Source organism: Arvicanthis niloticus, chromosome 5, assembly GCF_011762505.2.
Source record: "Arvicanthis niloticus isolate mArvNil1 chromosome 5, mArvNil1.pat.X, whole genome shotgun sequence".
In the NCBI taxonomy this organism is placed as follows: Eukaryota; Metazoa; Chordata; class Mammalia; order Rodentia; family Muridae; genus Arvicanthis; species Arvicanthis niloticus.
In genome coordinates, this window is record NC_047662.1 from 40751385 (window position 1) to 40776766 (window position 25382).

A 25382-nucleotide genomic window follows, 5' to 3' on the forward strand; every position below is an offset into this window, starting at 1 on the left:
AAGGAGCCCCAGGTGGGACCCAGTGATCCTAAGGGACTGCAGGCGTTTCGCCACGCCCCCAGACTCTAGGTTCCTGATACAGGCCACAGCCCTTCATAGATTTGTGTCTTTCAGTCAAATAAGGGCAACGCCCCTACTAGCCCCTCCACAAGTAGAGGGCATAACTACAGGCTTCGAAGCCTCAAGACAGATCTCCATATTAATGAGGTATGGAAAAGCCAGAAGAGCTTAGCCAATTAAGTTCTCCTTCCCAGACACTCCTCTTTGCAAAAAGTATTTAACCTCAGTCCCTGAGAAACTAGGGTACAGTTTTTTCATCTACTTTTCCGCCATGACAATAAACATCTTAAAACCATGGACTGTTTCTTTTCATAGGGATCTGCCTTGGGGAGCAATGGAGCAGGCCTTCTGCTACAGAGCCGCCATCTAATCTCCCCCAGAAGACCTCTCTGCATTCCCAGTCACAATGACCACCAACCCAAGGAAGCCAACTGCGACAAGTCAAGGACTCTCCCCTCAGGGCCCAGCCAGAGCTTCTCTTCCCATCTCCCCAATCCAGCCTTTGGCCCCACTTTGTTCTCAGCTCCTCGGAGGCCTTCAGCAGCGCCTAGGTGCCCAGGAGCCTGAGAACCAGACGGATCCCCAGTCACAGGCCCAGGGACACCCCCTCTCCACCCCTCCCCCCATCCTGCAACCCTCAGGGACCTCAGACTGAGCTTCCCCACCCCCATAGCCCGCCCAGGCAGTGCAATCAAACATGACCCGCCAGGACTCCCCACTTTAACCCAACAATCTATCATATTCATGAGCTAAGAGAAAATGATTTGTCTGTTGATGGCAACATCCTCCATCTCAGACTCTAGCCTGATTCATTTGCCTCATCATCAATTAACAGTTGGTCTTCCAAATACTAAAATATATAAAGTATTAAGAACTTCATGTCAACTACCCAAAATTATAATCACAAAGGAAATGGTCACTATTTTTCTTGTTCAACGTCACATGCACAAAAATGTGGTATTTGTTTAGGGCTAACTATAGAGATTGTAGTTATAATTTGCCTCTTGGCATTTAGAAAGTGAGCCCAGTAAGATCATATCTCTGCCTTTACTAAGTTTACTAAGAAGCAGTCAGACAAACATATTTTTACATGTAATATTATGTGCTACAATTCCTAATATTGATTTTCCTATAGTGTTAGCTACAAAAGCACTTAAAATACATAATTTTACTAAAAAAGTTTTCCACAAAAACATGAACAAAATGTTTTGTTTTGTGAGTTTTTTAGTTGGTGTTTTTTTTTTTTAAAACACAGAGTCAAGGTTGTAAAAACTATATTGCATGGTTTTATTAATCTGAGAGGGTTACCTGAGCAAAATGCTACTAACTGGAAAATCTAACAAAAAAAGTTCGAACTTCAGTCACTGCATCTAGGAGCAATTTTCTCTTGTAACAGACAGGTCAGTTAGTCATAGTTAGGTGCACCCACACTTTAGCAGTCTCTCTTCTGAGGCAAAGTCCTCCATTCTGTTTCAACAATGGACCTTTGATCTCTAAGGAAGATTGTCAAACAAAATGAACTTTTGAATAGGAGGCATAACTGTTCCTGACAGTATCCCCATTCCACTTCAAGGAAGGCAATGAACATCAATACCTCCACGTGGAGTTGCTTCAAGTGAGGCAAGCTAACCACCCTAATATCCCAATTTTATCTGCAGACAGAATGCTGTCCAGAAAGGAAGAAACATATGCAGGATAAGTGACTCCTAAGCTCTGACAAGACAGGGTAAGCCAGACCTTCAACATTCCTGTTTCACTTAAGGTCTATCAGATGTTTTGGGACAGAAAGCTGAAGAGATAGATGCTCCAACATTATAAGAAATTTTGGGGACTGTTTAGGCGGTGAGATGTATGTCATTTCTATAGTTTTCTATTTTGGGGACTGTTTAGGCGGGTAGATGTATGTCATTTCTATAGTTTTGGAAGCTGTGTCTTTATGTTTCCAGCATACTCAGGTAATATTTAATCCCTTCTCAAATCTCTGACAGAGTTGAAGACTAGATTGTCATAGTCTCACAATTAAATTTAAGTTGCATAATACTGAAGATGTTCTAGATTTAAAAGGATGGTTTTCAATCAAACATGATTGAGGTACAAAATTGTAAACTCTTTAAGTTAGGATAGATGATAAAATACTTTATCTACACTGCCAAATATAATGGGATGTTATAAGTATGTATCATATCTTATAATTTGCATAATTGTTATAATTGAATTCAATTTATATCAGAGAGAAGAGCCCTTTAATGGACTAAAAGGGAGAACTGTTGAGTTTTTATCTTTTACTGAGGTTTTATAATGCTAAGTATGGGCCCCCAAGACTTGGAGTCTACACACACAGCCCCTGTGATCCTACCCCAAGTTAATTCCGATTGGTGAATAAAGATGCCAACAGCCAATAGCTGGGCCCAAGAGACATAGGTGAGGTTTAGGTTTCCAAGGTTTGGATCAGAGAAGAATGTGCAAGAGTGAGAAGGAGAAGCCACCAGGGGTTAACTGAGCCATAAAAACCTAGCCCTGTGGGATAGCCAAATGGAGATATGAGCAGCCTAGATGAAACACAGTAAGTAGTAAGTAATAATTCAGGTTTATCGATAGGAAAGTAAATTCTAATAGTATGGCGGCTAGGTATCTGCTCAGTTCACGTGGTGATTAAGGCCTATTAAATATAAAAGCTGTGTGTGTCCTTCATCTGAGAACTCAGTGACCTAAGGCAGGGTAGAAGCCTCAGGCTGACTGCATTTAAATCATTTCTACAACAGTAAAATAATACAATGCTCTTAAGTGTCATATTTTCTCTTCAATTTAAAAGAAAAAGGTAAAAAGCAAATAAGTAAACTTTATGTTTATTTCAAAAATATTTTATATATGATACCAGAAGTAGCCATGCAAGAAAGCCCAAGAGGCCTCAACCCTACACAAAGAACTACAGGCAACTAAGGACGGCTGAAAACAGAAGAGAGCACACTAACTGCTTATCTAATACCCTGAAAACATATATAAATACAAATATCATTATAAAGACTGAGCAGGTTATATTTAGTAATATTTATGTATTAATACATATGGGGGAGGAAGGGAGACTGAGCAGGTTTTATTTTAGAATTATTATGTATACACATATACATATAACAATAATAAAAAGGAGGACATGAATTTAAAAGAGTGCAAAGAGGAGAATATAGAGGATCTGGAGGGAGTTAAGGTAAAGAGAAAATAATTATATCATAATTTTAAAAAGAAATAATTTTAAAATATAATTAATTTACAGAGAGAACATGTGTACCACACATATCAAGATCACAGGACAATCTAAAGAAGTTAGTTCTTTCCTTCTACCAGGTGAGTCCAGGGGATCATACTCAGATCCACGGGCTTCGTATCAAGTGCTTGCTTACTAGGCTATCTTACCAGACTTCAACTAGGCAAACTTTTCAAAAGCAGTACAAATGTAGGCTCAATAAAAGAAACAATTTTACTTGAATATAACACAAGTACTCTCTTTTTTGTGTTTTGCCATTGTGATTTTTCTTTCAATTAGAATATTTATACTTATCAACAAAAACATGTTTTGGTTTTTACAGACAAGGGTTACTAAAACTATTAGTGTTTGCTTTAGCTGATAGACTAAAATTAATGTTTAAAACATAATCAAAATAATGTTTGAGGAAGTGATTGTTTGCAACAAATCAAAATAAAAGAATGTAAAATTAAATGAAAGCTAACCACATTAAATGCCTAAGAGGCAAAGTAATAAACATTTTACATATAGTCTATCATAATTATTTTAATGCATTCATTAGCTTTTCTTTAAGAGCCAGCATCACTACAGTGTCTGGGTTTGGCTCCAAACTCCTAGGATCAAATGATCACTGTCTTAGCCTATCTAATAGCTGAGGTAAAAGAAACAAGTAACTGCATCTAACCACTTTCTTTATTTTAAAACTATGAAGAGAGTAATACTGACTATCTTCAATCAATAGTAACAGTAACCATAAGATCCTCTCAGCAATTCCTTCATTCCAGAATCCCTTCTGAAAATCTTTAGTATGCAAACGATTCAGTTATTCTAAATCTTAGTCTGACTGCTATTAATTATGAAAAGATCTAGAGAAAAAAACTCACTGTTTTAAGTTATAAATCCACCAAAATCAAACAAAGTAAAAAAGAGAAATTTACTCTTAAACTTCAGGGCTAAATGTTCATGTCCTTCCCAAAATTCAGGTTGAAATTTTAACTCCTTGTGTGATATACAGTATTTGAAGGTGGGTGCTTTGTGAAGTAATTAAATTTAGATGAAGCTATGAAAGTTCCATGATCAGATTTGTATTCTCACAAGATAACTAAGAAAGTAGAGACCTTTTCTATTCTAACATATCAGGCCAGGATAAAGGCCCTTACTAGGAAGTGAATCTATTGGTTGGCACCTTGATCTTGGACTTTTTCCAACCTCTGTAAGTAAGTATGAAAAATAAATGCTTGTTGTTAAAACCACCCACCTAATCATATTTTGCTACAACAACCCAAATGACTATATAAAGTGTTTTACGGTTTCTGCATCAAGGAAAAGCCTGTCATTAGTTTAATTTAGGCTTTTTAACCTGCTATTAGACTTTTAAGAGTCAGAAAATTATAGTATATAAATTAAATTTTCTTAATAAGGTTTAACCACATTATGAGTGCTTACATAATCTAGTAGTCGCCATTCTTCCAACTAAATGTGCACAGAAAAACTACAATATATTTTCAATTAGTCTATACAGAAAAGGGAGTTTGTTGCCATTGTTACTTAAAATACTGTATGTCTAATAAAATCCATACGTTGTCAGTAGTAAAACTATACTCCTTACATTACTTATGTATGTAATAAGAACACGTATTAATACCAGCACAAACACTGAAAGTATTATTCCATTTCTGTTCTGTAAACAGGTTACATTTCTTTTCTTGAGCTGAATATAGATAGACAGCTACATCCATTTATATTAGGTTTTGCTGTTTAATCATAGCCTAATAGCTGAAGCCAGAATAGCAACTTATTTAAAACACCAGAAATTTTTATAATAAAATGTTCATCATTTTAGAAAAATATAATTTGTATCTTTCTAAACATTAAGATTTTCTTTTTGTCTCTTTTTAATATTTTCTGAAGTACAATTATCTTTTATCTTTGAGATACATCAGATTTTGAATTAAAAAGCAAAACACATGTAATTTAAATTTCTATTCTAAACTTGAGTCACATGAGGTTCTTGTCAACAAAAGACCAAATTTACTATAATTATAGATTATTTACACTAAAACACAATAAGAAATCAGTATGTAAATGTAATGTTTGTTGTAGCTAATGCAGCCAGCAATGACAGATTAGGTTCAGATAGCAATCAGTTTGAAAATCTGGCACATATGTAAATGAGCTAAGGCCTTGATGTTTACATATGATTGTATTTCATTGAGGATTTTAAAATTGTCTTGGGAACAGCATAAAAATAAAATGTTAATCTTTCCACTATAAATATGACTTGAGCTATTATCATAACCAAAACTAGATTTTGCTTCTGTCCAGCTAAACTAACATACTAGCAATTCTGAGCTGAAGATTACATCATTCTTAATTAACACTCCGCTACAGTTGTTAACATCCTCTAAGACACCATGTTATCATCACCACAAGTTCTGTAACAATCTTAAAACCATGTTTAACAAAGGTTGGCCTCTGAGTCTGCAGCTACTTTTAATTGCTTTCTTTGCTGACAACTAAATAGGTCTAGATAAACAAACATTTCATTTTACATAATTCCTAATAACATTTTTCAAGATAATTTCAAATTCCAGGTGGCCTTATGCCTATAATTACAGTTTATCAATACAGTGATATATTGTATTCAACAAAATGACTTCACCAAAGTATGTAAGACTAATCAAAACATGGTAATTAGTGGTGATACTGATATATTGTGATCTACACAACTGGAAAATAGTAAAAATGTATAAACATAATTCCATTTGTTGAGAGAAAATATAAAGAAATAATTATATTTGCAATGTATTAAATTTCTTGCTTCATGAATTAGTGAGCAACTTTCTGACTGTCCATTAAATAAGTTCCCATCATAAAGAATACCTGCAGCTCTTTTTCAAAGTGTGATGCTAACAAGCAAATCTCAGTAGTCACCAACCTATCAATAGGCAGTAAACTGTATAAATGGATTTGGTGCATCACTCCAATTAGATGTGCTGTGACCGCCATTGATGTTTTAATTGGGGACAGGTTTCTTTTATCATCCAGAATGTCTTCTTCTTAAAATGAGCCACTTTTAAAGATCTCCTTATTAAAAACATTTACTAACTTAAAAAGTCTAATAATAATGTTAATTAGAATTAAACTAAAGAGAGCAAAGGTATAAGAATGTGGTCAAATATGACCTTGATTCTTTTAAAACTGGCATTTTGGTCTATTTTCTTAAGTATTTCATGTGTGTTTGAGTTACTCAAATCTGCTATAGCTTCTAAAATCAGTAAATAAATCTGATACACAATTATGACTCATCTGTTTTTCTTTCTAATTTTGCTGACTTGAACATACAAATCCACAATTATTGTTTTGTATGTATTACTGGCAAATTGTTCCTTGATGCTAGTTGCCTTAAAATGAAGCTCAAGTATTATTAACACTATTATACTACATTCTTTTAAGTAATATTAGCCTAGAGTACTGAGGCATTACTTCTTCCTCCATTGTTTTCCATTTTCCCTGCTATTATCTTAAAGAAAATTTTGAAGATCCAAATTTAGAATTTCTGTCTCAGCCCTAATTGACCACAAATGAGCTACATTGCTTCAAACTCTGCTACTAACACTGGGACTAAGGGGACTGTGGCCATACTCTACCAGACTAGGCTGAGGGCAGCTGCTTTTAATTTTAAAAAGTTTAATACCATCTTATTTACAGATATTGTTAATATATTTGATTTGTTTTTCCACTGAATGATGCTTTATTCTACTGTTGTTTTTAAATTCCTATCTATTAATATCTATTAATACACCATCTATTAAATTCCTATCTATTAATACACCAACTAAGTCTTTTCCTAGATGCTTTCTTTAGTATCTACCACTGTTAGTTGTGATATGAATACCTAGGCTTATGTTTTTAAGTGTGGACTAAAGCTAATAAGAATGTCTACAACCTTCCAAACATGTCATATCTCTGTCCTCACCTCACCTTTCACTCAACTTCCTCAGTGCAAAATGCTTGAAAATATCTACTTATGATTTACTATAAGGATTTAGGAAAAATACTGTGTGCAAAGGGCTTGGCAGAAATTACAGTTATTATGTCACCATCCCTTATCAAATACTTTACATTTTCTTGAAATCCCTTTTATCCTTTGAATAATATATATTTTCTATTTTAGCATTTTCCATAACTTGGACTTTGTCATTGCTACTATAACTATTAAAATCCAGAAATCAGAAACATTCTCCAGTTTGGCACCAACTGTCTATCTACCTCTCCTACTGCCTCTGTTAGCTAACTTGATTTCAATACTTAATCCTGGACTCCAATCCTGTCTCCCTACTCAGAAGTGACCCTTGAAATTACCCCTGGAATTCATATGTTGAAGCCTTAAACTCCAATTTCATGGTATCTGAAATACGGTCTTAAGAAGCTAATTCAGGTCATAAGGTTGAAGTCTTAATCTAGTAGGATTGGTGTTCTTATAAGAAGAAAGAAAAAACAGTTCACTCACTTTTTCTTTCCCTGACAAGCAAGGATATTGTGATAAATTGGCAATCTACAAGTCAGGAAAATGTCTTCATCACAAACTGACCTAGTCTGCATTTCTGTCTTGACTGTAAATCTAAAGTACTAAAATGATGTTGCTAAACCAGCCACTTCATACTATTCTGTTACAGATGCTCCCGCAGACTAGCATTCCCATATGCCTTCCAGAACCAGGCTTTGTTTTACTTGTTCACATTTGCTGTCTGGTTTGCCTCCTATTCCAAGTAATTCTTCTCCTTAAACTTACTTCCCTTTACAATCAAGTTCTCTGTGGATATAATGTGTTTTCATTTCTCACTTACTCTTTAAAATGTACTAAAATACAATTCTCACTTCTTCTACTCTACCAAAATTTACCTTAATAAAACCAAATTCCCAACTAAATGACCTTTCTAACAATCACCATGCTAACTCCTACCTCAGTACGTCATACAGTCTTCACTTGAGACTATGCCTAAGTGGGTTTTCTGGAAAGGGGATGAGTCAGTTCTCAACATCTAACTCTGAATTATATGTGGCACATAAATGAAAACCTCCAAGAAAACTGGGACATTAGAATTTGTAAATACAAATTTCTTTTAAGAGGTTATTTAAATATCTTTTAAAAATTGAAAGGTTGAAAACAGATTCCAAGAGGAATTATTATAAGAGAGACAGTTGAAAAAAGAACTCCCCAAAGTATCAATGTTTAAAGCAAATGAGAAAAGAAATACTACAGAAGAGACTGGATGAAATAGTCTGAGTTTTAGGGTTAGAATAAGCAATGGGGAATAATTAATAAAATTATCTGGAATGGAAAGAAAAATTGTAAAGGCCCACTACTTTTAGTGAATAGGCTACAAACTCATTGAGAACAGAGCTTGTCTTTCATCTATTAACTAATTAATAAAAAACATTCTGATGAACTGAATCATTCTATAATAAAACATGTGTAAGTAGCATTTCCCCTTTTAAATTTTTATTATGATTATAATTTCATTTGCAGTTGTGCCACAGGGATAATACAGCACACTTTCAACATTCCTGAACTCTATTCTTACAGGATTTAAATGCTTTCAGCTGTCACAAAGATTATGACTAAAGACTTCACTCTTAAATTCTCAGCTTGAAATTATGTTTTTTTAAACCAAAACTTACATTAAAATAATTCTAAACTCAATTACATATATTCATATTATAATATATATTGTTATGATTTTTTGGTACCAGAAAGAAATTGTCACTACAAAGACTCAATTACCAGGCACCCCCTAGTGGCAATAAAATCAAGAAGGTAAGACAAGAAGGTAAAATATAGTTCTAACCAAAACTTGAGGAAAATCATTGGTCAGTACAATTTAAAAACATGGTAATTTATATCTGTTTTAGTAAGAAACTTACAAAATATCATGACTGAGAAAAAAATTCAAAGTTTTTATAAAAATGAATAAGCATCTATGAATGAGCTGACTTTTTAAGAGGTCTCAAGTGTGTATTAATACAACTTTTTCAATGCCGTAAGTCTCTACATATGAACCTCAAAACTCAATACTACATCATTTATCTTTCTTTGAACTTTTCTTGTTCCTACACAAACAACATCATCATTGAAATTTGGTAAAAATCAACAAGCCAACTAAAAAACACTTATTTTATCACTAGTACAATATATATATACCATTTACTACATTCAATACTACTAAATGCAAACTTGATACTGGGTCACTGTACACACGTATTGAGTTCTATGAGAACTAAAATAATAAGTCTCTCTAACCTAAGAGCCTATGTGTGTATTTTTTCTAGCTTTGCCCTGTAGAACTCACTACCTTTTCTTCAAAGTTGTATCTTCTTTGGCAATAAGAGACTAATGTTGCATTTATTTTTCTCCTCCCTATAATCCTTCAATCAAAGAAAGGCCATTTGGCCCCTTACTCTCACCCCCCTTAAGTGCTGGCAAGGAACTCAGAACCTAAATACAGTATGTAGCACTGAGCAATAGCTCCATTCTGGTTTGACTATTTTTAATATACAGGCATTTCAAACAGATTTTCTTTAAAAGAGGCATCTACCATAAATCAAATTAATAATCTCATCCAAATAGTATGAAAACTGATACACTTAACAGTTGCAAGTAAATTAAAGCTTACATAAAATTTTTATTGGTTATAATAATACAAAACTTAGAGAAATTACCCATCAATTTTTTTTCCTTTCAGATTTCCAGGAAAAGTAAATACCTTACCCAGCATGACTGGATGATGAAGGTGGTGGTAAGTCTGGTGTGAGGACATAAAGACTGTTGTTTTTTGGCAAGTGTAGTGATTTTAAGACCGTCTGGAATAGAAAAGAAGAAGAGAAAACAAAATTAAATGTTGTGTACATTAGTAATTTTTAGTAATTTTTACAATTCTTGAATGTTTTGCAACTTTTAGGTTGGTCTTTCATCTTTTGGTAATTTTCAAAATATAACAGAAGAGCAGCTAAATCCAAACCATCTTGTTTCTGCTATTTTTACTGCAAATTAACACAAATCTGAGCATTACAGCATGATGAACACTTTTAGCTCACAGGAGATGCATACAGATAAGAGCGCAGCTAAGAGTCATCATTTCTCCACTGAAGTGTACTCATACTCATAGGAAAAAATCAGTAATGCCGGCTTTAGACCTAGGGGGAAAAATCATAGAAAGCACCTCAAACCAAAGATTCTTAATGATGAGGAGCTGTAGCCTAAGAGGTTATGTGACTTTGATTATGAACTCTAGGTCACTTTATTCTCACTCCAGTGATCTTTTTTGTTAAATCTCACTGGTGAGTCATACCCAGATACACTGATTTATTCATTGTCACAAAACTCCTACATTTTAGACTCCCAATCTTATGGTAAGCTTATGCTAACATGTTTTCTAACAACTATACACATTAGGAAATTCATTTCCACAGCATACACTCAGGGCATGCATTTAAATTAATCCAATTTTACTGCATTACCCCTGTGTACCAAGACCACCCTAATCATAAAGAGTAGCTAGAAAAACCTAGGAATCCTTATTTGGGGAAAGTATGGGGAGAGGTGCTGTTTTAGTAGAATTAAATTCAGTTGAAAATTAGAAGGTGGTAGTTTTGTTTTGTTTTGTTTGTTTTGTTTTAAACTAAAGATAAGGCAGGGAATGAGAATGAAGACTATGAGTTAGGGGAGCTTCATGATTTTAAATTTGAGAATCAGAGACTATGCTCATTGAGGGAAGGTTTGAAGGTAGCAAGGCAACAAACAAAATTACACAGAGAAAGAGCACTTCAGACAAAAACAGCCAATACAAATGTTTAAACAAATAAATAAGTGTAATTTTTAAGTTAAAAATGTCAGAAATAATGGATTGAAGGCATGAGTTGGAGAATTGTTGGAGCTAGAATACTGAAACAAATGAATTAAAAGATAAAAATTACTCAGAAAAAAAAAGGAACTTGAAATTAAGATGAAAGCTTCTGCCATTGTTAATATTAAAGCATGCAGAGATGAGTGAAGCAAAGTATAGTAAAAGACTTTTATAGGGAGAAGGTCGAAGAAACTGAGTGGCCAGTGTAAGAATAATTACAAGCTATTGAAATTAGTAAGAGGGGCTGGAGACTGCTCAGCAGGTAAGAGTGCTTGCTGCTCTAGCAGAATGAGAGTTTGGTTCCCAGTACCTTGGCCAAGCAGCTTCTAACCAATCTGTAACTCCATCTCCTGGGATCCAACACCCTCTTTGGCCTCTGGAGGCAGCTATACCCACAAGTGCATAGATATAAGCAAAAAAATAAAATAAATCTTTTTTTAAAAAAAAAGTCTAAGTCTTGCTAGAATTTACAATTAAATTACTAAGAATTAAGTCAAAGAGTAATTATGAGCCAGAAGCTAACAATCATAAAGAAACAGGAGATGATAACTTCATTAAATTATCAAAAAGATATAACCTTTTGACATAAATTCACAGCTGAAGAAATTCTGATAGAAAAGACAGATAATGATCTAGAGCTAAAAATAAAGACATATATTTTGCTATTTATTCCAACTGTATAAGGACTGCCAAAATAAAACTAACACTAAGAAGACTGCAAAGGAAACAACTTCTTGAGGAAGATGACTTTCACTCAGAAGACAGAAAAAGAAATGTACATGAAAGAGTTTAATGAAAGTAATTTTGCTAATGATGGATTAGTTCCATGGCACATAGCAAAAAGGCTTATAGCACTGTAAAGGAAGGAAGATAAGGCAGGTACAAAATGTACAGACTATGAAGATTCAAAAGAGGAGTGATTTGGAAATCTCAAACTCCTTACAATGATTGGCTTAAACAGGTAAAGGGTACCAAAGTCAATCCTGGCAGGAGTCAAAACAAATAATAATGGCAAGGCTGTAAGTGTTAAAAAGCAAGGAGTGCTTAAGGAATCCTTAAGTAAGGATTCCTTAATTCTGCAGATGAAGAAAAAAGACACCTGGAGAAAAGTGATCTTACCCAAGCAGGCCACAGGAAGAACTTTTAACTGCTCCATGAGAGGGCCCATCTTACTAAGTGCAGTCTTAAATAAAAATAAATACCCTAATTATTTACATTAGAATGACATTTCTGTTGTATTCCACTTCTTTTTCTTCTCCTTTTTCTTTATGTTTTCTATTGCCCATTCAATTAACTTCACAACCTATTAGTGGTTTATGGTGCACGGTTTGAAAACAAACACAATACACAATTACCTTTAAGATTACAACCTACCAGGATACATGAAAATCTGAAATTTCATGTTAAATATGGAATATCCTTTTGAAATTAGTGTGTTCTCTCAATAATGTTAGCATGCAAACAAAGTATATACACTTATATACAGGAAATTTATCTTTACCTTTCATCTTTTATTACTTTGTGAATTAGCACTCGATCAAGTCATTATTCTACTTTTGTCAATCTACTATCCAATGATTCTCCATCAAATCTTCCCCATCAAAACATATATGGCATGATTAAATAAAATGGACCCTTTCTTTAGGCCATTTATTCATGCATTCATCCATGAACCTTTATTTGATACCAATATACCAAGAATTCTATCTACAGTGGTGAAAGAAACAGATATGACCCCTCTTCTTTTTATACTCATATGGTAGGAAATCATGGGATGAGAGCCAAATGAGAAATGTATGTTGCACAGGTAGTATAAAGCCAAAACTCAAAAGAGAGAAAGAGCCATTTATGTAAAGATTTAGAGGTAATAATGGTTCCAAAGAATTGAACAATATCTGTCAGGAATTGTATAAAAAGTTTGATCCTAGTAAAAAAATTTTTAAATAAGCCATGGCACAGAAGCTGAGGGTAGAAAATCTCAATGGGCACTTGTAAAGTTGAAAAAGGTATAAAAGCTGTATTTCAACAAAAGTGCAATGTTCTTCGATTCATGTTTTCAAAAGATCATTTTGGCTGCTAAGCTGGGAGTGAACTAGAAGTCGCCATAAAAAGAAACTAAGAAAACAATGGTGATATTACATTAGTCCGGGTAGAGATACTAACAGTCTTGATTAAGCAGTTACAATAAAAATACTGAAAAGTATCCTTGGTTAAGAAATATTTTAGAAATATAATCAATAGAACTTACCAAAGTATACTTTGTGATATTTTTTGAGGTGCTGTGAGATAAAGGAAAAGACTCACAACCATTATTTTTTGTTTTACCAGTGGCTACACAAGGCTGACTTTATTGAAGAAAACTAGTAAAACAAACAAACAAAAACAGAAAACAACATAGGAGAGAATCAAGAGTCCTCTTTAAAGCATGTCTGTCTAAGATGTCATTAAAATATTTGAGAGTGAAGTTGGTTATGGTGACTGCACATCCATAATCCCAGCACTTGGAAAGGGGAAACGTACATTATGTGGTTAACTGCCTCGTGTTGTTTGAGCCCATCTGAGGCTGGCTTGGAAAACAGGGCTGTCCCCACTCCCATTTCAAATCAAGCAGAAATGTCTCAAAATTTTTTGCAAGGTCTGGGAATAGGCTGCACCCCAACCCCAGCTACTGTGTTACGTAGAAAAGATAATAGCAAAACAGATTAAAAGGTAAAAACACTTGTCCTTGAAAACAGCTAGAAGGTAAAACATGTCAGCAGTTGTTACTAGTTCATCCATGGCATAAAAGCGGCTGCAGTAAAAAAGAAGAGAAGGAAATCCAGCTATGGAAAGCTCAGCCATGTTGAAAAACCTCAACTGTGAGCTAGCTCCAGAAAACTGCCCTAAACCTTCTGGTCAATTTTTGCTGGATGTTGCAAGCAAACAATTAGATAATGTATCTCTCTGACAGTTGCTATTTGTCCTCTTATTTCAAAGTCTCACCTGAGGGGATACTCTGGATGGAGAGCTCCAGCTGGCTGCCTTAAATAGGATTCCCCAAGTTGATTTCTATTGGATGTTATGAATATCAAATCTGATGACACCTTGCTGTCTATGTATCTATCTTTTGTTATTTATTCTTTTACTTTGGCTTGCTACAAATTCTAATACTCATGCAAAACTGAAAATATAGCTATTGTAGAACATTCTCTAGACTATACAGAAGTGAAACAGAAAGACATGGAATTCAAATATATCTTTAGCTACTCAATGAGTTTAAAACCAGCCTTGGCTACATGAAATCTTGTCTCAAATAACCAAAAAGCAAAGAGAACAAAAGAGAAAAGAAAGAAAGAAGAGAAAGGGGAAGAAAAAGAAGATATGCAAATATAAGAGTTAATTGCCAACTTAGACATAAATTCATTGAAGTATGGAATGAAAATATAAATTTAGAAGCAATCAAAACTGATGCCATGAGAATCACAGAAATCCTACATGAAAAAAATATATATAATTAGAAGTTCTGTAACCAAAAGACTGCCCAACTAAAAAGAATAACTTTCAAAATGACTACCTTTCTATTAGCATCCTTTCTGACATCCTTTCGGAAAATGGATGTATTTATTATTAGATTACCACAGGTTCCTCAATTAAAAAGAAATTGCAAATGATTTCATTCTTGTTGTTTATTTCTATCAACTACTCATTAATATTTTTTAAAACCCTGTTTATCAAAATAGACAAAAACTAGGAGTGAAAATCTGTTAACAAGCAGCTTCCTAAGCTGCCCCTGATATGTACCCCTCCCTGATTTCAACCTGAGGACTACATTGCACCAAGAAGTAGCAAACTAAGGACAGGGACAAACCAAACTGTTTTTGTATGGTGTGCAAGTTAAAATAGCTTTTACATTTTTAAATGAGTGAAGAGGAATCAAAAGAATATTTTATGACATAAAGTTTTAAAACATTAAAATTCTGTATCTATAGGTAAAGTTAGACTGAAAAAGAGTTATGTTTGCTTTTCACAAATTGTCAGGTGTGTTCTCACTCTTCAAGAATAGAGAGAACAGTTTTAACAGAGGTTGGATAAGCTTAAATATTTACTCCCTGGCTATACTGAAGAGGCTTGCTGACTCCTGATACAGCACATCATTAACTGTATCAAAACTTTAAAATTCTTGCCCAGACTCTGAAATTCTAGTAAACGTCTAATAGCAAATAAGTATATCAATTATACAATATGTGTGTGTATATATATGAATAATTTATAAATATAACTTACCATAAATCATTTACAAAATAATAAACCAAAAGATTTTATTTATGCCTGGCAAAGAAATATAGACTCAGTAATTGTATAAGAAGATTCGTAATTATTTCTACCTTAAACATAACAAAACTTTAACACTAACTCACTTCTTTCTTTCCATTCCTGCTCTCTCTCAAAAAAAAAAAAGTGAAATATTTTATACATGAGGCTGTTTAAGGAGTCCATAACAATAGCCACTATTATTTGAAAACTATGGTACCTTCTGTAAATTCTCAAGATATTAATTTATTCCATGCACCTGCCACTAACCAAGGAAATGAAGAAATATTCTTACCATTTAAATTTTCCAAGTTTTAAAAGTTTCCTATTATCTTTGTTCCATATGCAATACTTGGCATAAATGTACACAGTGTATGTGACTTCTTTCAGGCCAGTAAGTAATTGGTCAGTAAATTATTATTCCAGGGCACTCACTGATACCCTAAGAGGTTTGAGAAAAAGGTAAATGCTCTCAAAAAGGTACCAACCTCCTAAAAGAAAGAATACTTAAAAATAGGAAAAACATGCCACATAGTGTTTTTATTTGCATACCTACACTCATTTAAAACCATTACTGGCTAATACAAAAGTATTTAACTTGAAAAATATTATTTGGGAATTAAACTAAATTACTACCACCAAATTTACTTCTGACATATGTAAATTATCCAAAAGTAATTTTTCATGATAAACATAGTGGTGCTTGCCAAATCCTAGCATTTGGGGGCAGGGGGAATAAAGGCAGGAGAATCAGGAATTCAAGGCCATTCTTAGCCTCAAAGAAGTTCAAGTCAGCCTGTGCATCATGAGACCCTGTCTCATAAAACAAGCAAGCACACAAAGCTAAAACCCAACATTTAGGCATCAGTTAATCACAAAACTTAATTTTATTTTATTTCTAGACAATTAAGAAACTCACACTGTCTTCCACGTCTCCAGTCTTCCAGCCTTTTAACAGCATTTTAGGCACAGGTATCTGAAGTTCATTTTCTAGAATCTGTTTAATCTCTCCTATACAAATAAGAAAAGAACAAATGTAACTAAAAAGGCAGCAACAATAATTGACTATATCAGGGCATTAATATCTGGTATACAATATAGACTCAATGACATTTGACTGATGAATAATTGCTTAAAAATTAAGTACTCCAAATTAAAATGTTTTTCTTATCAAATCGTATGCTGCTCCATTGAAAAATTTGGGCTACAAAATGACAAAAAATATTTCACAATTTATTAAATAACTAATTATAAACTTCACTTTTATAAAAGCATGGCTTTCTAAAAAGAAATAGATATCAGTGGTTAAGAATCTGAACAAAAAATAAACTAACAAGCAATATTGTTAGGAACCTAAGTGAAGCTATATTGTGTGACTTAGAATAATGTAATGTTTGCAAGATACAAGCCAGCCACAAGGCAGCTCTTGATATGAGCCAAGCCAAAGGCAGGTTCCAATATGTTAATGTGCCAGCCCTAAGCTGTAAACATTGGTAGTCTGAATAATACAAAAGACAGCACTACCTTGCTCCCAACACATCATCTCAAGCCTCCGTGCTGATTCCCAACAGCAAGGGGATTTTGAGATTGGCCACTGAGTGGCTCTGGCTCAGTTTTGCAGACCATTTCATACATTCCTGTCTGTCAACACTAGCTGCTGGCCAAGGCTTTCAAGGACCTTCTAGAACTTCCAACAGAGTCATCTTCTGGGCCTGAGACAGCTGAAGTAATTCATAGCAGACACTGGTCTTAAGCACCCTCACCCAGAGAAGATTCCCCAAGGGTAGCCTGCAGCATTTCCTGTTCATCCCATTAACCTCGTTGAGATGTCTGTTTACATGAGACTACCTTAATCTTTATAATATCAAGGTATTGTAAGGAATGTTTCAGTAAATAAACAGAGTATATTTAAATGGCAAATCTCATGTGGACATCCTAATAGCTGAGTACCTTATAGCCCAAAGGCAAATCTTATGTGAACATTCTAATTTCCAAGCCCCTTACAGCCCACTACATATCTACCTTGTGCTCAGCACATGACTGGAGTGGTACATACATCACAAAACGTAATGTATCTCAGTATAAGGAAAACACATTTTGCAATGAAAATTAGGATTAAAAGTTTGTTTGAAAGAAATACAGTCACTTGCTTGTTGTTACCTCAGCATCTATAAAATAGAGGATAGCTCTGCCTAGCTCATTTACCCATGGGGTATAAGGATAAAACAAGATGTCATACTTAAAAAAAACTAAAGACAATATGATGTAGAAGACAAACTAAACTGTGTTGAAACATCGCAGAGTTCCAGAAGAGGGAGAAGGGGGAACTAGTGAAATAGCTTTATTGGGCAGACAAAACCCTAAATGCAGCCTTAAGTGAACCTGAAACCAGTCCAAAGCACAGCTGGCCTCCACAGGATATTCAAATCAAAATGGTCAAGAACATCACTTAGTAAAGACAAAAAAACCCAAAAGGCTAAAATAAAGTTAAATTAAAGGACAAAAGACTGAGGAGACACACCAAGGAAGTACAATTTTCTCATTGATTCACAAATTCTTCTGTAGAAATCAATTCTACCTAAAGCATATGGGTAGGTTTCAGGCAATATAATTAAGCTGATCCATCTGCCTATGATGACTTGCTATTAATCTATAATTTTAAAAAACATTGTTTTTATATTAAATAAATACAGAATTCCATTGTTTTATATTAAATTCCATTTTATATTAAATAAATACAGAAGATTAAATGTTCAAACCATGAAAATAAAACCCCCATGAGGAGAAAATGAAATAAGAGAAAGAATTTTATATTACACACAGCTGCTTAAATCAGCAACAACACAAAAGAATCCTTCATGGCCTTGAGGACTTTTTACTTTCTTTGAGAAAAGGCTGGGCCAGTAAGATAGCTCTATTAGTAATGGTTTGTGCTATCAAGACTGAGGACCTGAATTTGATACCTGGTATCAATATGGTAAAAGGAGAAATATGTCTCTAAAGTTGTCATCTGACCATCACACGCATGCGGTAGTATGTTCACACCCACACACGCACACAAAATAAAATGAAATTTTAAAATTTTAAGTCATTTTGTACATTCTAGGTAGTGACTAGCCATCAGGTGTTGGGGGGCAGGAAATTTTGGTTCAAAATTGCACTTGCAGATGCATAAATCAATCTCAACTACCAATATTGTCACTTCTGACAAATATTCTGTTTATGGAAACAGTAGAAGAGTGAGTCAAATTTGTTACCCAACCACATATGGACATGGTCTTTCTTTCATCAATAAAGGTGCTGTTTATAGAGCTGTACTTGTCTAGGCATATACATCTGCAAGGCTGCCCAGGGCTGTCCTCTTTAAGTTATCTCCACCAGACATTTCTTTCTTACACTCTTGAAAACATGCAGGCTTCCTGACTTAAAAGAAGTTCTTAGTAAGAGAGAGGAGAGGGAACAAAAGGTCTTGAAGTCCCCATTATTCTTTGCAGAAGACTGGATAAGACCAAAAATAAAACTAAACACTTGTTCCACATGCAGAGCAGAAAAATAAATAAATAAATAAAGCCAGTACACCAACTTTTCTCCTCTCCCCTACTTTTCTTAGTCGCTAAACAATTCTGTTAAATTCTCACTATTCTCCCTTTTCCTATAAGATCAGCTTTGTTGGTGTCCATGTGGGAGAACATGTTATTTTTATCTTTCTGCATTTTGTTTAATATAATGGCCTGTATTTGCATCCACTTAGCTCCAGATAACAGAATTTCATTCCTTTTTACTGAATATATTCCTTGTTTATATAACAATAACATATGTTCTTGACCTGATGCTTTTTAAACTAAAATAATAGAATTTAAATCACAGCTCTTAAAGTTTTTTTTAGTGTGTATATGGCAAGATCAAACATGCCAAAAGTCAGAGGCCAGCTTCACCAAGTCAGTTTTCTCTTTTCACCCTATCTTAAGATATTTTTCTTTCTTCTGGGCTATATTGGTGCATACCTTTAATTCCACCACTTGAGAGGCAGAGGCAGGTGGTTCTCTAAATTTGATGCCAGCCTGGTCTACAGAATGAGTTCCAGGAGAAAAACCCTGTCTCAAAAAAAAAAAAAAAAAAAAAAAAAAAGACAAACACACATGAGCAAGAACTCACATGCGCACAGGTAAACACACACACACACAAAAAAAAAAAAAAAGGGGAAAAGGAAAGAAAAAACAAGCATTTTCTTATCTTATAATATCTCTCTGATCTAACTATCAAGATGATATTGGTCTCATGATAATTATAAAAATGTTTCATCTTTCTCAATTTGTGAAGAAGAACTGATAGTATTCTTAAATATTAAACAGATTCACTCATAAAGACATTTACACTTGATGTTTTCTTGGTAGGAAGGTATAGACTTTCAGTTCAATTTATAGAGTCGATATTCACATTAAATATTTACACATACGAATATAGCAAAAACACACAAATCTTATGGTCAGTGTTATATCTTCAGGTATCTCTTTCCTTTCCAACATAAATAATTTATGTTTTCACTATTCTAGTTCATTCTAGCAAGAAGATTGCTGATTTTTATTAACCTCAAAAAGAAAACTTTAAGTTTTGTTCCTTTTCTCTATGACTTATAGATTTTCTAGTTTTATTAACTTCTGCTTTTATACATAGTGTTTTCCTCCTGTACTTCGTATGTCTAAATGGTTTTGTAAAGTATAAAATGCATGATCACACACACCTGTACACTCACACGCAGATGCCAGCGAAGACATCAGTTGTATTCCTCTCTTACTCTCTGCCTTACTGCATTAAAATCAGTTCTCTTACTGAACCAGAAACTCGCTTTTCAGCTAGGCAAGCAGACCAGAGTGCTCTCAGGATCTGCCTGTCTCCACTCCAAATGCCAGGGTTACAGGCACATTCAACTGTGCTGAGCTTTTTGACATGGGTGCTGGAGATTCCCTCAAGTTGAATCTTCACGTAGGCAGCTCCCCTGACTCCTGAGTAAAATTTTAATGGCAGATCTTGTGTCTTAATTTTCAGTATTTTCAATTATTGTCCTTATTAATGTATTGTTTCCTTTACACTGTTAAGCATCTTCATGATACTTGTTTTTAAATATATATTTTCTACTTCTGTCTCTAATATTTAAAGACATGCTTTTATATTTTGTTATTTCCTTGGGTTATAAGTCACATTTGTAACTTCTACTAGCATCTAGTAGTATGTGAATGACAGATGTGAAGACTTACTTTACTAACTGTCTAGATATATTAGTTTACCTTTTAAAAGTATAGAAGTTCATTTGGGTAGGCATTTACTTTTTGTGTGCATCAGATTGATCTCTGAAATGGCTTTACATGCTTTCCTCAGAAGTATCCAGAACAGTGGTTCTCAAAAGAGTAACAGACAGGTTCCTCTGGTTCCTTGAAACTGATGGCACAACAGTAATGTTGTATAAACTACAGGTGCTTTATCATAATACAAAGTACTGACTGGATGAGTGAATACTGTATTCCTTAACACTAACATTTGCATTTTTTTACAAAGTCAGCTTCACTCCAACATTTGCTTCATTATGTAAAACCAGAAGTATGATTCTATAAATCCCTTCCAGTGTACAGCTCCTTTCTCTTGTTATAATGGTACATGATTCATCTTCACACTGTCTGCAGCATTAGTATGTTCTCCTTGACTGCTCCTTACACAGCTGTACCTTAGCTGCCTATCTATGTGTTGGAAAGACAGTTGAGGTGTTTCTATTTTGGGATTCTTACAAATAGATACTGTGAACTTGTATTTGCAAGTTTTTGTATGCACATGTTTTCATCTCATTAGTAAATACCTAAGAATAAAAGTGTTCAGTCAAATAGTAAGTCTACATTTAGATTTATAAGATTACTAGGTTACTTCAGAAGTGTTTTGCTTGTCAACAATGGATTAAGTCCTCTGTTGTGTGCATTCTTTACAGATCTTAGTATTCAGTTCATATTTTACTCATCCTAATTTGTACAAAAATGCATCTCATTGTGTTTTAGTTTATTTCCTCAATGACTAATGACTTTGAACATATTGTCACATTATTATATCCTGCCTATCTTCTCCTTAATAAAAAATATACTCGATTCGATGCCTATGTGACATTAGCTTGTCCTATGAAGTTTGAGTTTTGAGGGCACTTCATGTGCTCTAGACAAAGTTCTTTAGAAGGTATATGTTTTGCTAGTATTTTCTTACAATGTTTAGCTTCTCTTAAAAGTGTTTTTCAAACAGAATATAACTTTAAAGGTCTTAAACTCAAACCTTATGCTCATAAGTATTATTCTTCATTAGACACAAACCACTTTCAGGCCTTCATCTGTGCTCTTGCTCTGTCTACAATATACTTTGCTCCACTTTGTCCACTCCACATAACATATTGACTCATATGTCATAGTCTGATCCTCTCTAGAATCTCATATGTCCACACCCACAACCCTGTTTATTCCCCTTCAAGTTTTTTCTTTAAAACTGAAACAAAATTAATTGACCTCTTTTCAACATCCTCACAGAACTGTAAGAAAGATTATTTCATCATTAGAAAATATGTACTCTAGAATCAGTCAAAGACTGAATTCCTGACTTAGAAAGCCTCTCAACATCAATTTACTCACTTGGGACAAGAATAAGAATGTTCTTTACTGCATTGTAGTAAAGATTAGTGTAACAAAATAAACACTGAAGCACAGCAACTGATATCAGCAGACTGTGTGTGTGCAAGTTATGAATGAATGGATGAACAGTAATTTTTATTTCTAGCCTTCTAGCTCAGAACAAATCTTGAAAGACATCTACATAAGGGCTGCCTTATTTGCACACATCTTTATAAGTTAGTACATTATTACATATAAACTGATCAACAATTATCTGTGATAAAATGGCATTGTCTGATTACATGAAAGACTTTTATAATTAACTTTCAGTAATTGTTAAATGTGGATCTCCTAATTTAACAACTAAATATGAGACTCTAGGAAAGGAAAATTACTATTATACTCTTATAATATTTTACTATTACATTATTTTTACTATTATATGACTAATATAGTCAGTACTATGTGCATTTCCTCCTTTAATAGAAAAAATTGTTGTGGAAGAAAACACACAAAAATTAACAAAAGAAAAGGCTTGAGGCCCAGCATTCCAAGGCAGAGGGAAGCAGATCTCTGTGAGTTGGAGGCCAAACTGGTCTACAGAACAAGGTCTAAGACAGCCATGACTACATAAAGAAATGGTGTCTCAAAAAAAAAAAAATTTTTTAAGAGAAAGGAAAGAGAAAGAAGGGAAGAAAGAGAGAGGGGGGGGAGGGAGGGAGGGAGGAAAGAAGGAAGGAAGGAAGGAAGGAAGAAAGGAAGGAAGGAAGGAAGGAAGGAAGGAAGGAAGGAAGGAAGGAAGGAAGGAAGCAGGCAGGCAGGCAGGCAGGCTTGAAAAAATGAAGATATTAGGAAAAAGGTCTATTCTGATTGTTGTCTTGCTTGAAAAACAACAAATGCTGACATGATGGATAAAGCTGAAAGAACAATATTAAAGTAAAATGTGAAGATTTCTAACAAAACAACAGTCAAGCTGATCATGGTGGGAAGCCAGAATGAAGAAAGAGGAAGACACTTATTTCTTCATATATTTTCCCATTTAAAATAAACACAGTATTTTAAAATGTAAATCTAGGTAGAGAAATATCTATACCCAAAGAACTTGCAATCAGTCTACTGATTGATGTCTATACACCCATGCTCACTTCACAAAAAAATGAAAATAACTTAAATGCCAATCAACCAATGAATGATATATATGTATACAATGGAACACTGTTCATCCTTAAACAAAAACAAAATTCTGTCATCTGCAATAAGAATAAATACGGAAGACACTATGCTAAATGAAGTAAGTTAGACACAAAATGACAATTATGCATAACGAGGCTATATGTGAAACCTAAGAAAGAAAAAATATAGAAATATACAGTAGGATGGTGATTACTACAGTCTAGGAGAAAACTAAGGTTGAGGAAAGAGCTGGCAGAAAAAGGGAAATTGTCAGCTAATAGAATAAAAGGTTCAATCAGGTGTGAAAAGTAATTCCAAATAACCTATTACACACTATGGTGAATATTGTTAATAATGTATTTCACATTACAAAATAGCTTTTAAAGATGAACTTTATATTTTCTTACCAGAAATCAATGATAAGTATATGAGGTCAATGTTAATTAACCTGATTTATTCATTCTACAATGTATATATGAACAGAAGTATTACATTATACTCCATGCACAGATATGTGTATATGTATGTATTAAAAATGTTAGTAAGAGCACAAAACTAAAGATATATTTCAATCATATAAATAAAAATCCAATCATATTAAGATTCAATTTCTATTCAATGTGCTGCTAGCTCAGGTCTTAAAATTACTGTATACTTTGGTGGTTCATAATATCTGACAAAAAACAACAATTTGTGTATAGATAAGCCAATAGTAACAGACAATGTTTACTGTCTATACTCCTCGAAAGTAAAATCTATTAACTATATACCCTATATTCTCTCCAGTCATTTTACTCTCACAGTATCACTGCAAGGCAAATAAGACAACCACACTTCCTGTTTTTGAAATTACTGGTAGCAACTACATCCTCCCCCCAAAAAATTCACTTGGTGCTTACTATTCATAAGACATATCTGGGGCTCTGGAGTGGTTAGGTCACACAGCTAATCTGATTCACAGGGTCAAGATCAAAAATGAAGTTCAAAGATTCTGAACAAAACTGGTCTTAAAAAACATAAACTTCTTCAGGGTGAAACTGCATATGGTAAATGCTTTTGAATGTTTATATTTTCAAGCTCATTCTTTTAAACTAAAATGATATACAGTATAATCAACATAGCATTTTAAAAGTAGATTAAAAGCAGGTGGTCAGGAGAAACAAATGGCTCATAATCTATTATTTTCTAATACATTCCAGAAACGAAACTAAGGCCACACTAAATGGATCTAGAATACTCAAGTTTGTTCACAGCACTGATAGAAAAAAAACTTTATTAAACAAATAACTGGCATAAAATCCATTGCTAGATCCTGGACACACACTAATACATAAAAATCCCTGCCCTCAGAATATCACATTATTTTATACAGTAAGTACTTTATAAAAAGGGAAAGTCCTTTAAAAATGATTTAAATTATCCAAAATTAGAAAATAAAACTCAAGAAGATTTTAGGTACGAAACTGAAGAAATAAACCATTAAACGATGCAGCTACCACTAGGTGTCACTCTGGTATAACTTTCTTGACTGAATTTAGCCTTACTTTTTATATGTTGTTCCATCTACCAAGTAATAAAAAACAACAAAAACAAAATAATAAAAACAACAAAAGCATTATCTTATTTAGCATCATTTTTCTAAAAAGAAACTAACATTTACTCAATTCCTGAAAACAGTAAGATAGTTTTAAACAATTATATTGCAAATCACAAATTTAATGTCTATTTGAAATGTCCTATTATGGGTAGTCAATCTATATAAACATATACCCCTACCTTCTTTTTTTGCAGCCACTCATCCCCACAAGAGATATGACTGTGTCAAATACTATGGCTAGAGAAAGAATTTTATAATAAGACCTGGTCTTCTAAGATTGAAAACATTCGTAAGGAAAACCTCAAACACAAAGAAAGAATTGATACTTAGGATTCATTTTTAAAGTATTCAAATTACTACATCAATGGAAGTTAAGAACTGTGTCACAGGCAAAAATTATATATAAGATCTTGGAGCCTAAGCAGGAGTTTTCCACAAAAGTAAAGCAAATACAATGTGACAGACGGGGAGTAACTTAA

General features: G+C 33.8%; 1 protein-coding gene and 1 long non-coding RNA gene across 2 annotated transcripts in view; both read right to left on the reverse strand.

Annotated features, from left to right (window-relative positions):
- The window catches only part of Faf1 (Fas associated factor 1), a 294340-nt gene that overhangs the window by 201085 nt on the left and 67873 nt on the right, over positions 1 to 25382 (reverse strand). Inside the window, exons 5-7 of the mRNA XM_076935184.1 lie at positions 16418 to 16509; positions 10074 to 10165; positions 6185 to 6239 (exon numbers count right to left, since the gene is read on the reverse strand). Coding sequence (XP_076791299.1) covers positions 6185 to 6239; positions 10074 to 10165; positions 16418 to 16509 — 239 coding nt within the window. The remainder of the gene's footprint in view (positions 1 to 6184; positions 6240 to 10073; positions 10166 to 16417; positions 16510 to 25382) is intronic.
- LOC143442214 (uncharacterized) lies at positions 11530 to 15979 on the reverse strand. Its single transcript, XR_013110225.1, has 3 exons — positions 15794 to 15979; positions 12328 to 12391; positions 11530 to 11594 (listed from the first exon to the last, which is right to left on the reverse strand). It is a non-coding gene; the product is annotated as an uncharacterized LOC143442214 (long non-coding RNA).